We start from the raw sequence: 13,582 nt of genomic DNA, 5'->3' as shown, positions 1-13,582 counted from the left end.
TCCTCTAATATATATACTAGCAACTAAGTCTAGTTTCACCCGGTCTGTTTGGATGATGTGGCTGTGATCATTTTCGGTTAGGCATATGTGAATGAAAATTAAGTTCAGACCTGTACATGGTAGTTAAACCTGGTAGAAATAGCAGGCAAATTTCCCTCAAAATACCCTACTGTCATAATCCGACAATTCTGCCTATCATGTAGTTTGAATGAGAAACTGTAACTAAAGATTAAGATTATTAACTCCACAAAGAGGTGAAAGAAGAGAGTGAAAGTTTTGGCTGACTGTCATCCTGTACTTCCCTTGTGGCTAGCGAAATGGTATATGCCAACTGTGTGAGCAACTGGTTGTTTTAATAGCAGAACAAACGGGAATTCCATTAGAAAAGTTTTAATCTATTTTCTCGGTAAGTATGGGTGCTAGGAAAAAATACAAACCACATTCCAATCTATGCACCTGTCTCCATATGTGTGTCATTTTTCACACAAATCCACCCAGCCGTTTGGCTGTGAACCTCAAGACAAGAAAGAATACAACGATTGCCCATGTCCAATTTATATTGTAGATATATATATCCTAATATAATAAATGGTTAAGGGAGAGGAGAGAAAATAGTAGTTCAGTGAAGGAGAAGTAGTGAGAGTTATAGCCATGACAGAGAAGGAGTGAGAGAAATTAATAGTAATGTGAGAGCAGAAGTGGCAAAGAGAGCATCATGTATCTTATACTATAATAATACTCTTGTGTATTTCTCCGATACAACATATGAATGAGAAAAGAAGGGGTGATCCAACGATGGAAGTGGGATGGTGAAAAGTCAACAGTAAGACAAAAATCAAACAGCACTTCTTTGAACAGGGCCATAGGCTCAATTCAGATAGCTATCTGAAACTGCTGGAGACTGTGGTCAAACCCTGGCTGAGAGGTTGCCCCTGGAAAGCCATGCATTGCAGCAGGATTTTGCTCCTTGCTATACATCTGGAAAAAGCTAGAAGTGGTTGTTGGACATCACCAAATTCAATTTCTGGCCTCTGATCGGATTATCCCATGGATTACTATATGTGGGGCACAGTTGAGAAAGACACCTGCAACACTAATGCTGAGCTGGTGGCCAAAGTCAACGAGGAGACAGAGTGAAGAATGCATGTACCATGTTCCAGAGCCATTTTGAGGCTGTGGTGGAAACTGAAGGCAGCTACTGAGTGAGCTATTAATTCCCAGCTAGTTGATAATTTTTGTTTTTTAAAAAATACTTTTATTTTTGAATGGGATTTTGTATTTTCTTTTCATTTTATGCAAAGTGTCAAATGTAGCCCAAGCACCCTGTAGAACAGAAATGACAGAATTCTGACTGTTCAACTGACTTGAAGTGTCATAGAGTATGAAAGATGTGTAGTGCATATTGCCTATTATGTAAATGTTCGGTGGATAATTGAGAGGAGATAGTGACAAGATAATTTGATAGGAGCAGAGACAGCGAAGAGATTGTGTTGGGATGTGAGAAATAGACCCAAGGTGAGTGGAGTAGCTGTGTGTTGTGCAAAATAGGCGAGGAATGAAATTCGTTTTTCATTTATTTTTTATCAGCAGTTTCAGAGAGAGAGAGAGAGAGAGAGAGAGAGAGAGAGAGAGAGAGAGAGAGAGAGAGAGAGAGAGAAGAGAGAGAGAGAGAGAGAAGAAGAAGAAGAAGAAGAATAAGAATATTTGTGAATATGTAAATATTGAACTGACTGAGGTCGATGACTTCTGAGAGGTGGGAAGTGATGCGTGTGTCTGTCTGTGATGCAGAAAAAGTTATTGGAAGTTCGGAGAGCAGTAGAAGCTGCAGATGTATTTAGAGAATGTGAGAGGGAGACTTTAAAACAGAGAAACTGGAAAATCTAGACAAGAGAAGTGACTGGCGACGAGAGGAGGAGAATCCTACATAAGCGCAAAGTGAAGTTTTGAGTATATAGTGTAGTTTGGACAGCAGAGATGAAGAAGTGAGAGACTTGTGTGGTGCACTTGTTTAGAAGATATGTAGGGGGCCTAATTTGGATCGGAAAGAAGTGTGTGAAACACAGAAGAGGACAGTCGCACAGGTTTAGGTGTTATTTTTTGGCGAAGACATTGAAGGTGCAGGGGATCTTGGCGCACCGTCGGGTCAGGATAACCTCCAGTTGGGCGCTTTAACTGATGCTTTGTCATTGTCTCTTTTACGATTTGTAAATATACATGAGTATACGTCAACGTGTGTATGTTTATATGGAGTGCTACCTCTTGTTATAATTTACATTTATTTCACTCTCTTCTTTTCTCTACCTGCAGCTCTTCCTCTTCGTTCACCAATTCTTTCTTCTCCTGTCTCATTAGTACAAAACTTAAGATTCCTATATTCTTTCTCTTAATCTTTCTTAAATAAATATACCGCCTTCTTCTCCTCTGCCCAAAGTCACTTGATCTGTTAAAAATAGCAGTCAAATACCCTCAAATATTCTCCTAACCCTTCCTCTACCATCATCTGCTTCTTTATTGCGCTTTCAAGTCATCGTCACCATCCCTATTTTTAAAGACACGCTTTCATAAAACACCACCTTCCTCCCTGTTTTATCTTAGACTTTCTCTTTAATCACCACCACCTTCCTCCTTGTGTTTTAATTCTCCCTCCTATCATTGACACCACCTTCCTCCGTGTGTAAAATTACTCTCTCTCTCTCTCTTCTGCCGCCATCATCACCACCTACAGCATTAAGCCACCTTTCTCCGTCTATAACGTTACTCTCTCTCTCTCTCGCTGTTTTTAGCTACCACCATCGACATTGACACCACATTTCTCCCTGTATAAAATTACTCTTTCTTTCCCTCTCCAACCACCGCTATCAGTAACACCACCCTCCTTCCTGTAATAAATTTACTCTCCCTCCAACCACAATTATTTACTTTTTCCTTTCTTTTTAACAATTTAAAAAAAACACACACATCTGTGAGAGGGAGGGAGGAAGGGGAGGCCGGTTTGTTGCTAGCCGTCGTTCCATATATGGAAGTAAATAGTAACACAATTTTGGATTGGTTTAAACGAGACTGGGAATTCCTCAGGTCCCGGATGAAGAAGCCATCTTTAGTGGCAACAACGAGGAGGAGGACATCGTCGTATTTTACCTCTTCTTCGGCTTTCTCTGTTTCTTCTTTATTTTCTCTGGACATTAGTGTCGACTGTTAAAACAAATAGCACAACAGTCTTCGTCTCTATTAGATTTTTTTTTTTAAAAAAAAAGCTAATTCAGCTCCAGTCACAATGGTAAGTTGGCAATGTAGCATCTTTAATGGACTTTTTGGTTTTAATTTGATTTATTTATTCATTTATTTCCGTGAAAAATTTTCTCTTCTATTTATTTGATGATTTTTCTTGTGATTCAATTCCAGCATCTGTTTCTGTTCTCTTTGCTCTCATAAGATACGTGTCTATTAATAATCCTACGTATATACATGTCTATATGGGTGTGAGTGTGTATAATGTTCTATAACATGTTGTATAAAAAAATATATATGTAACATCTACGTGTGTATAGTGGGTTGCATATATATGTATGTACCTACATGTAATGCGTTGTATAATATATGTATGGGTGTTTGATGTGGGTTCTATTGTATATAAAATATGTCGATTACAACTTTTCAGATGTTTTCATTGCTTCCTTATTCTTCGCGGTCGGGTTTAGCTACTTCGCGATTTGCACACACGGACATAAATATATGTCTATAGGTATGGGTCTGTGTGTATATATGTAAATATACTTTTATGTTTGTGTTGCGAGTTTCTCTCGTGGCCAAGGATCGCTGCTTCTGCCAGACTTTTTTTTAATATTATTCTCATAATGGAGCAATATTTATTTTTAATAGATACACACCCTTCTGTACCAGTTCTATAAGCCTTGCAAACTACTCTGATCTTTCCCCTCTGCTACGTTTCTTTCGTGATGTGAACCAAAAGCAAGAATCTTAAATGTCCATCACAATAGTATTATCATTGTTATTGGCACAGCCCCTCCATATCTATGTTTTGTCTTGTTGATACATCGTAATTGACATGTCTTGCTTCTTTAATGGACAGAACTAGTCTGCCGTTGCTTTCTTGTAGTGTTCTACAATTGCAGAGATAAATAAGGAATCTTTGTCCTGTCTTTTACCACCAGTAGAAGATATATGCAACTATAAGGTTTTTTTTTATCATCTCCATATTTCTACAACTCATTGAACACTTACTCACTTGGAAATCAATAGTTATGTACCAGTCAAATATTGAGGCTCTCTAAAATCGATTAGGTCCACACACATACACAGAGGAAGGTGTCTCTATACACAACTATCTTGTGTCTTTAGAAACCATTGCTATTGCTACAACATGATGGATAGCGGAATCGGTAGAGCATCGGGCAAAAAAGTTATGCAGCATGTAGTCTTGTTTCTTTTTATTCTGAGTTTCGAATCCTACCGAGGTCAACTTTTATTTTCTTTGGCTTGTTAAAATAAAGTACCAATCAAATAAGGGAGTCGTGTACTCGTCTGTATCCCTTCACTAAAATATGTTTAATTTCTAGAACTAAAATCAGTTTCCTATATAAGTCGTGTTTGAAATGTCATAGTGTAATTTTATCATACTTGTGAGTCGAAGATATTTTTGCGAGGTCAGTTCACTCAAATTTATCTCTTAAAAACTACTTTTTTTAATATGGGGAAAATTATATATATGATGAACGTATATATGTCAACATATTAAAACTTATTAGACAAATTGATATATATATGTGCACACACACACAAACTCTCTCTCTCTCTTAACGACTTGCCTGTCACAACGCCCCTTTCAATTTCTTATCACTTATTAAAGCCTCTTGTTATTTTAGTGGGTGTATCAACTAGTAGTGAAAAACAGCTACTACTATTCTTTCTCTATATTTTTCTTCTTGATTAAGATAATGAAAAGTAGTCAAACTAATTTACACGAAACCACAACAAAATAGAACGGCGTCGCTGTTTGATATATTTATTTTGTTCTGCAAAAAGCGGAAAGAGCCAAGAATCTATTTTACCGGCTTTAAAGAGCTGGTTGTGATCACGTGTTTCCTCTTCTACACTCACACACCTTGCAGTCAAGGACAAATCTGTCGAAATTTTGATTTGGTGCAATATATAAATATATATATATATATATATAATGACTAGCCAATGAGGCAATATCCAAGTGGTCGCTCGACCGGCTAGAAATAGTAGCCATATCTCATTACATCTTACCATCTTAAAAAAGGTAGATAATGAGTGTAGTGCTTCATACTCTTCAAAAGATGGGATGGTCGCAACTGGAATGCATTTGAACTTATTAACATAACATTTTTCTTCCCCCCCCCGTTTAATTTTTTTTTTGCTCTGATATGTGTATTTTTATTTATTTCCGTCGGCTTAATTATATAAATAAACCTTAGATTTTTATTTCAATTCTTGCAAACGAATAAGGCAACCAGCCACTACGTGGTAATTAGATATTTTAGAAATAGCAGCCATATATCTCTTCAAGTTTAAAATAAAGAAAGGAGACAGTGTCTAATGCCTCATATTTTTTTATTTAAAGCATTTGGGATAAACAATAGACAACCGCCCCCCCCCAAGGATAGACATGAATCACAGTTGACCTGGGGTTAAACGAGATAACTTACTACTTTTAAAGTGAAATTATTGATGCTCAAATATTACATATCGATCATATGCAGTTGATTATGTATTTGAACTGTTCCAACTAGTTCAGCCTTTTTTCTTAGTGTAGCCATAGTCATTATGTTGAAAGTATTTCATCTCTTAACAACACAACTATAATTTTACTAATATTTATTAACACCAGAACTATATTTTTGTTACTTCTTTTCATTGGTGTGTATGTGTGTAAATTCAGTTCACAAAATTGACATCATAAACTTCATTGCTCGGAATACCGTGGTTTTAAGTTGCAACAGTCTTGCATTTATAAGACTAAATCACGATACGAACCTAAGAAGCCGCCGCTACATGATCTCTTGACATACTAGAAATAACAATCACATTACATCCTATCGTCTTAAATATGATGCGCGGAACAGTGTATTAGGTCCTGATATACTCGCAAACGAGAAATCTATGATTGGAATGCCTTTCATTATACTTTTGCTTAATCAGGAGCGACTTGCATCTGGACTGAATAACTCTAAATAACGTAATAACGGCTAATTGCATTTTAAAATCAATGATAAACAACCTTATGAAAATTTGGATCTAGATTACTGGCTGTTTTTGTTTTCGTTAGATTGTATATGAATGAACCAAGGGAGGTAACTCAAGTGGACCAATGACATCAATTTTACGTAGTTTAACCGTTAATGTACTGAATGATGTAAGCCAAAAGATTCAGTATTTAAAATTGCCTCTTATAGAAAGAAAATATAAACCTAGGGGTTACTTGTTAGCGAAAGGGGGTGATCATTTCAAAATCAAATCTGACTGGGGGCATTGTATTCCCATGATTACAGGATTTTGTAATCAGATACAAATTGGTGTGTCGTCATTTGAAAACTATAAAGCACTACTCTTGAATATGTCACAAGTTATAATTTGGTGGACAGGATGTACACACTGACATGAACACTTTATTGCAGTGAAATAATAAAATCCCAAGTAACCTGGTATGCTTTTTGTTTGTATGTCTTAATTATGGCTTGCTTATACGTGGAAGAGCAGTTACCCACGACTTTTGTAGGGTCTGAGTAACTTTGGAAGAGAGCACTTGTTAGAAACTCGGTTTGAATACATGCCACGAAAGATGACTATGGTAAAGACCAGTCATGCTATGTTCACATAGTACTTTTTACAAGGAGATGCAAACATACACATATATAAGGCTTTAGTTGGTCCAGTGTGATAGAAGACACCTGCCCATTGTGTGACGACACAAAACTGTGGTTGGGAAGTAAACTTTCACTCCACAAACAAGTCAACTACATCAAAACGGATAGAATCCACTGAATGTTTCTACAATTTGCCTCTATTCATTTTCACTTAGAAGCTTTAGCTCAACTGAAATCTGTGGTAAAAGGAACTTATTCAAAGTTCTGAAACAGTGGGTGAATTTCTTTGCTATATGGTCATGCATGAGCTTATAAATTTCTGGCTCTCTCTACTGAATGCTATGGAGAGTTCAGAGATGTCTTACAGCTTGCTTTTTTCAACCACATTGTTTGTGGGTTCAGTCCCATAGTGTGGTACCTTGGACAAATTTCTTCTACTGCAGCCCTGAGCCAACCAAAACTTTGTGGATTTGGTAGATGGAAATTGAAAGAAGCTTGTTTGTGTGTGTGTGTGCATCTCCCACTTGACAACCGGTGATGGTTTATATCTCAGTAACTTAATGGTTTGGCAGAAAGAGACATATAAAATATGCTCTAGGCCTAAAAAGTAAGTACTGGGGTTGATTTGACTAAACCATTTGAGGCAGTGCATCAGCATAGCCCTAGTCTAATGAATGAAAGAAATTAAAGAAAAAGGATGTAACTTGAAATTGACCAAAGCCACATTCAAATTGTGCCCATTGCTGTCATCCATGAGTGAGTGTGAATTGGTAGTATGTACCAATTTCATTAATTGCCTTAGGTGCCATATAAAGTTTCCCATTCTGGACCCAGGGGAACATTTGAGGATATTGTAGATGGAAGTAGGGTGGGGGTAGTTACACCAGAACTTGGCTATACTCCTTTTCAGCTGTGTAGACTGGAATATGGAATGAAAGCCACCTGGCCCAGAAATTGAACTTACAATCTCATGATAGTAATCACTTGGCCATGTACCTTAAAATACAATATTTTATTTCTTTCATAGGAAGTTATAGTTGTTTTGCTTGCTTATTCTGATGGTTGCAAAGGTTATTTTGAATAGTCTTTGAAGTTTTCTCATTCTTTTGTCAATTTTGGCTTGTTCTCCTCCTCCACTTTTTTACTGTATAACTTGCAGTGTCTGGTCATTATTCCAGTGTCAGGGACATCTTCATTCATATGGAAGGCTTTGTAATAACTTTTTCTCATTGCCTAGAAAACTCAATAGAAATAGTTGATAGCTTCCTAGACCTAGGTGACCTAATTTAGCAGTGGAGGTTTGTGTTGTAAAAACATAGTAGCTGGAGTAACAGTGGGAGTGTAAAAAAGATTTGGAGAGCTATTATTTATGTTTACAATAAAGAGCTTCTACATCTGAAAGGCGTACTAAATGTATGATGCTCATGTCATTTTGAAGCCCATTTTTGAATGAATTTTAAGTCAGATTTTTTATGACCAAATGACCTTCCTGATGCTAAGCCTTTATTTCCAAATAAGATATTTACCCATGTCAGACATGTTTTCAAAGAATATTGGAAATGATTGCCAGTCATTTACAAGTCACTGTCAAGATGAGACATATGCTGCATACACACAACAGACTTCTTTCAGTCTTTGACAACTAAATCCACTCACAAGGTTTTAGTTGGCCTCTTAGAGTAGAAGACACTTGCTCAAGGCACAATAGTGGGACTGAGTTCAAAAGCATGTAGTTGAGAAGTAAACTTATTAACCACACACCTACACTTGTGTCTATGCACAATGTGCAATATTGTCTGCTATCAAGGCATTGATGTTGAATGTGGAAAGTATATGAAGGCTGGAAATAAATTAGCTAAGTGGGCTCCAGTGGATGGGTGATGTCACCCTGCATGACCAATGCAACACATGAGCTAAGGGAAAAATAATTGCGAACTAGGTGCATTACCCTGTGCAGTACAGAATATAGTGTATGTATGGACATATTGAATATGAAAAAAATGATGGTTTGAGAGAAAAAGTGTCAATACAAATGGGAGGAGCTTGAAGATGCAGGTGATCTCAGGATGCTGGACCTTTTACAATGGATTACATGAAAGAGGGAAATGGTATGTTGAAACAAACCTTTCCAACCCATACTAGTTCAGAAAAGTAAATGTAAAAAAAATCATTAAAAAAAAATGTTGAAATGACATCTAGACCTAAGAGCGCTCAGTTACTGAAGGATAATTTAAATAGTAATGTAATTATTTGGGAAGTTAGTAAAAATAGGTTAGAAAGATGTTGACCTGAAGAGGAAATGTCGAAGGATTTTAGACTGAGACAATATTTTGTTGAAGGTTTATTTTTACCAGTGTACTAGTGTGATAAATTGTTGATTACTCAACTCTTCATAAGGATCCATTAGGCTTCATGTCAAGAAATTGGAATTGTGATATGTCTTGCCTAAAAATGTTGGTGGAAAAGTAAAATATCCATACTGGAAATTGAACTTGCGTTGAACATTTAGTTTTTATGCTATACTATAGTCTGTAGTTAAAAATGTATATTGACTTAAGATAGCGTCAATGTTTTAGTTTTAAGTCTGAATTGTTATAGGTCAGTATTTAATGAGAATGTGTGTGTTCCAGAGAGATTTAGTTTTAAAGAATAATATAGAACTGCATTGAAGTAAAATTCTTGATAAGAAGACAATGAGTATATAATATGTGTATTACCAGTTGCTATGTAAAATTACATCCTCATATCCCATTTGTCATTAACTACTTGTTTTCCTATCCTCACTCATTTTATCTTATCACTTATACAATCTTACTCCCTCCTTCCACTGGTCATGTGTTTCTACTTTACAATGAACTTCCTGTCTTTCCAAACCCACACAAACCAGCCTAATCATATAGGAATGCAGGGATAAAATGAAATACTGTACATTGGAAAATGAACTGTCCTTTATTATAATAATAATAATGATCTTGCAGAATAGTTAGCATGCTGGACACAATGCTTCATGACATTTCTGGCTTTATGTTCTGAGTTCAAATCTACCAAGATTGATTTTGTCTTTCATCCTTTTGTAATCAGTACAGTTGAGCACTGGGTTCAATGTAATTGATTAGCCCCTCCTCTGAAATTTCAGACCTTGTACCTATAGTAAAAGGACCATTATTATTAAAATGGCGAGTTGGCAGAATCATTAGCACACTGGACCAAATGCTTATTGGCATTTGGTTTGTATTTACATATGGGGTCCAAATTCTGCTGAAGTTGATTTTTGCCTTTCATTGTTTTGAGGTCAGTGAAATAAGTACCAGTTAAGTACTGAGGTGGATGTAATTAACTAGCCCCTTCTCCCAGATTTCAGCCCTTGTGCCTATTGTAGAAAGGATTATTATAAGGTGGTGGCAAGCTGGCAGAATCAATAGCTTGGACAAAATGCAGTGTTACTTTAGCATGTGGTCTTCCACAGTATCTGTAGTCTATATTGTGAAATGACCTGATCTGGGTTAGGTTAGGGTTTGGAATTTTAGACTTCATACTCAAAATGCTTAGTGGCATTTCTTCTCTTTCAGTTCTGAGGTCATCTTTGATTTCATCCTTTTAGGGTTGATATAATTGACCTATTTCTTCCTAAAATTGCAGTCCTTGTGTCAAAAATTAAAATTATTATTAGGTGGAAGAACAAAATTACAAGGGTAGGTTGAGCAGGTGATGTTTTCACTAATTTGTTACTTAAAAATGTATCAACGTAATTGTTTTCACATCATCATCATCATCATCGTTTAACGTCCGCTTTCCATGCTAGCATGGGTTGGACGAATGACTGAGGGCTGACGAACCAGATGGCTGCACCAGGCTTCAATCTTGATCTGGCAGAGTTTCTACAGCTGGATGCCCTTCCTAACACCAACCACTCCGAGAGTGTAGTGGGTGCTTTTACATGCCAGTCAGGTGGTACTGGCAACGCCCTTGCTCGAATCTTTTACACCTGCCACCGGCAAAGGTGCCAGTAGGTGATGCTGGTAACGATCACGCTTGAATGGTGTCATTTACGTGCCACTGGCATGGAGGCTAGATAGCCGCTCTGGCAACGATCATGCTCGGATGGTGCTCTTAATACTCTACTAGCACGGGACTCGAGGGCCAGTAAGGCGACGCTGGTAACGATCACGCTCGAATGGCACGGAAGCCGGTAAGCCGCTCTGTCAATGATCACACTCGTATGGTGCTCTTTGCACCCCGCTAGCACGGACGCCAGTCATCGAATTTGATTTTGATAAAGAAAATATTTTCTTTGAATTGTGATTAAGTTGATCCTGCCTTTGAAAGGCAATATCTCTTCAGCTATTGAAAGACATTAAAAGAAAATAATTTTATACTCAATTACAATGTAGATATGAGCAAGAATCTTAAGATAAGGGTTTAAAATTCAACCAGAAAGATTTTTAAATTTGTAATTTTAACTTGGATCACTGACATGGACACTGGACTTTTGTATGTTCTGGTGCAAACTCACTACAACAATGTGCAGATGTGCAAAAAGCATTGAAAAGTATTTCTGATATATCTCAGAACAGCCTGAATTACAGGTGCTTGCTTTTTAATTCTGACTGAAAATATATAGCCTGGTGATTAGTGTGTTGATCTTAAGATTGTGGCTATGATTTCTGAACTTGGTGGCATGTGTTTAAGTAACCCTAACTTCACTTTGTTTCAGTTTGCTAAGCTGAAAATACCAAATGACTGCTAGTGTAGCCCTCTCTCCGTCTAGCTGGCACATCCCTAGTGTTCCATTGGGTCAAAGATGAATGGGTTGAGAAACTCTCATCACGATTATATTGGAACATTTAAGCAATTAGCAAAAGCATAGTTACAAGCTACTAGGTCATATTTGTTTGTTAGTGATGCACAAGCTTTTAAGCACTGCCAATAAAGACTAACTAATGAGTTTTAAAAATACATTGCTGATTCTATTTGCTACCAGACACTCTGCTTATGCAACATACAGTTGCTGCGAGGAAAACATGTCTAGCTTTATTATGTGGTGGGTAGCAAGATGATAATATGTAGTTTTTAAATGTTCAGTTAGTACTCACTGACCTTGATATGTGAAAGATAGCAAGGTGCAAATGCAGAAATACAAGCTATAGAAACTTGTATCGATGAATATCTATTCTTGCTCTGCTCTTTATCACAGAGCCAATTTCCTGTCTCTTGAGACAGTACCACTGTGGTTTCTTGACCTGCTACAAATAACATGCTATAAGTCTTCACAGCTTATCTGTCTTTGTGTGTGTGTGTATAGAGCACATTAACTAGTCCTAAACATTCCCAAAAATGTTAGGATGGCCATGGATGGAATACCTTGGATGAGAGGTCTATTTAATATCACAACTTCTCATCATTTTTGGCATTTTCTTTAGTATATGGCACGTCAAAAGGAAGACTGAGTTTGAAGCAGGGGAATTATTGTAAGTTGAAAAAACATAGGGTGAGGTTTAGGGAGGGAGAGAAAAGACACATAGTTAATGAGAGGAGGAGATGATGGTGTCTTTTTATATTTTGTAATTAGTGAATAATAGCATCATTAACTATAGGTTCCCAATGGTTCCATCATTGGTTTGTTTATGATTGAAGAGTTGACAAAGGAATGTCACAGGATTTGGTGATGAATAAATATTCTAAGGGACATCATTGACAAAAAGTAACTTTATGCATTTCTCAGCAAACATCATTTGCTCACACCTATCAGTGAAAATTAAAAGCACACATACATAATTACAAGTGCACATGCATGTATGCATCCACATACACCTTGAGCTTCAGCATAGCTTCTCTGTACCAGATTCCATTTTCAAAGCTATAGTGCTATACAGTAGAATCAAATGCATTTGTAAAGCAAACTTCTCAAGCAAGTACCTTGCTTGTTTTTTTGGCTGGCAGAATTGGTAAAGTGATGGACTAAAATGCATTGCAGTATTTACTTTCATCCTTTTACAAATACAGCCTGTTAAATTGCTTTCATCCTTCCAGGCTTTGATTAATGTAACTGTCTATTCCCTCTTCCAGAATGTGTTCCCTTGTGTCTGAGTTAAAAATCTTTAATATGGCATTCTGGTTCATTGTTATTCTAAGACTAATGAATGCTGACTGGAGTTTGGAGACTAAGATCAATAATTTTAATAATGTATCAATTTAAAGCCATCGTTTTATTGTCGCCATACTCTCAACAATATTCATGTAGCTAGTGTAATGTTAAAATTTGAAGCATATTTAATTGAAAAAAAGCTTTATCTATCTTCCTCACATTAAAATTCTAATGTAGAATAAGAAAGTTCTTTTAAAAAATATCTGTAGGAAAGTGAAGATTGACAAAAGTAGTCAGTTACATTTCGCATCTGTCTCCTGAAGTGGATTTCAGTAGAGATATGACATTTAGGAATGATGCTGCCAATAGCTAAAATGCTGCAAGATTTTCCACTGAAAACCATATATTTAAACTTTTGAAAGAATTTCTGCTACTACATTTTTTTTAAATTTGCATATTATAGGAAATCAATTTTTTGGTGCTTTTATTTAAAGCAGAGGAAAAATTAAGTTGAAAACAAAAGCTTTGGTATCAATTTTAAATGTATAATGAAAATGGATTAAAAATATTAATACAGTTTAACATTTTGTTTAAATTTCATTTTTATATTTTGTAGATTTTTGTATAAATCTGCAAGTTTTGTAAACTA

The 13,582-nt window shown here is 36.4% G+C and overlaps 1 protein-coding gene across 1 annotated transcript in view; it reads left to right on the top strand.

The window, feature by feature from the left end:
• Positions 1-3,066: 3,066 nt before the first annotated feature.
• LOC115216321 (F-actin-capping protein subunit beta) overlaps positions 3,067-13,582 on the top strand; it is an 84,378-nt gene continuing 73,862 nt past the window's right edge. Inside the window, exon 1 of the mRNA XM_029785532.2 lies at positions 3,067-3,277. Within this exon, the coding sequence (XP_029641392.1) occupies positions 3,275-3,277 (3 nt within the window). The 5' untranslated portion in view covers positions 3,067-3,274. The remainder of the gene's footprint in view (positions 3,278-13,582) is intronic.

The sequence above is a fragment of the Octopus sinensis genome, linkage group LG10, assembly GCF_006345805.1.
Source record: "Octopus sinensis linkage group LG10, ASM634580v1, whole genome shotgun sequence".
In the NCBI taxonomy this organism is placed as follows: Eukaryota; Metazoa; Mollusca; class Cephalopoda; order Octopoda; family Octopodidae; genus Octopus; species Octopus sinensis.
This window is presented reverse-complemented; position numbering and strand designations above follow the sequence as displayed.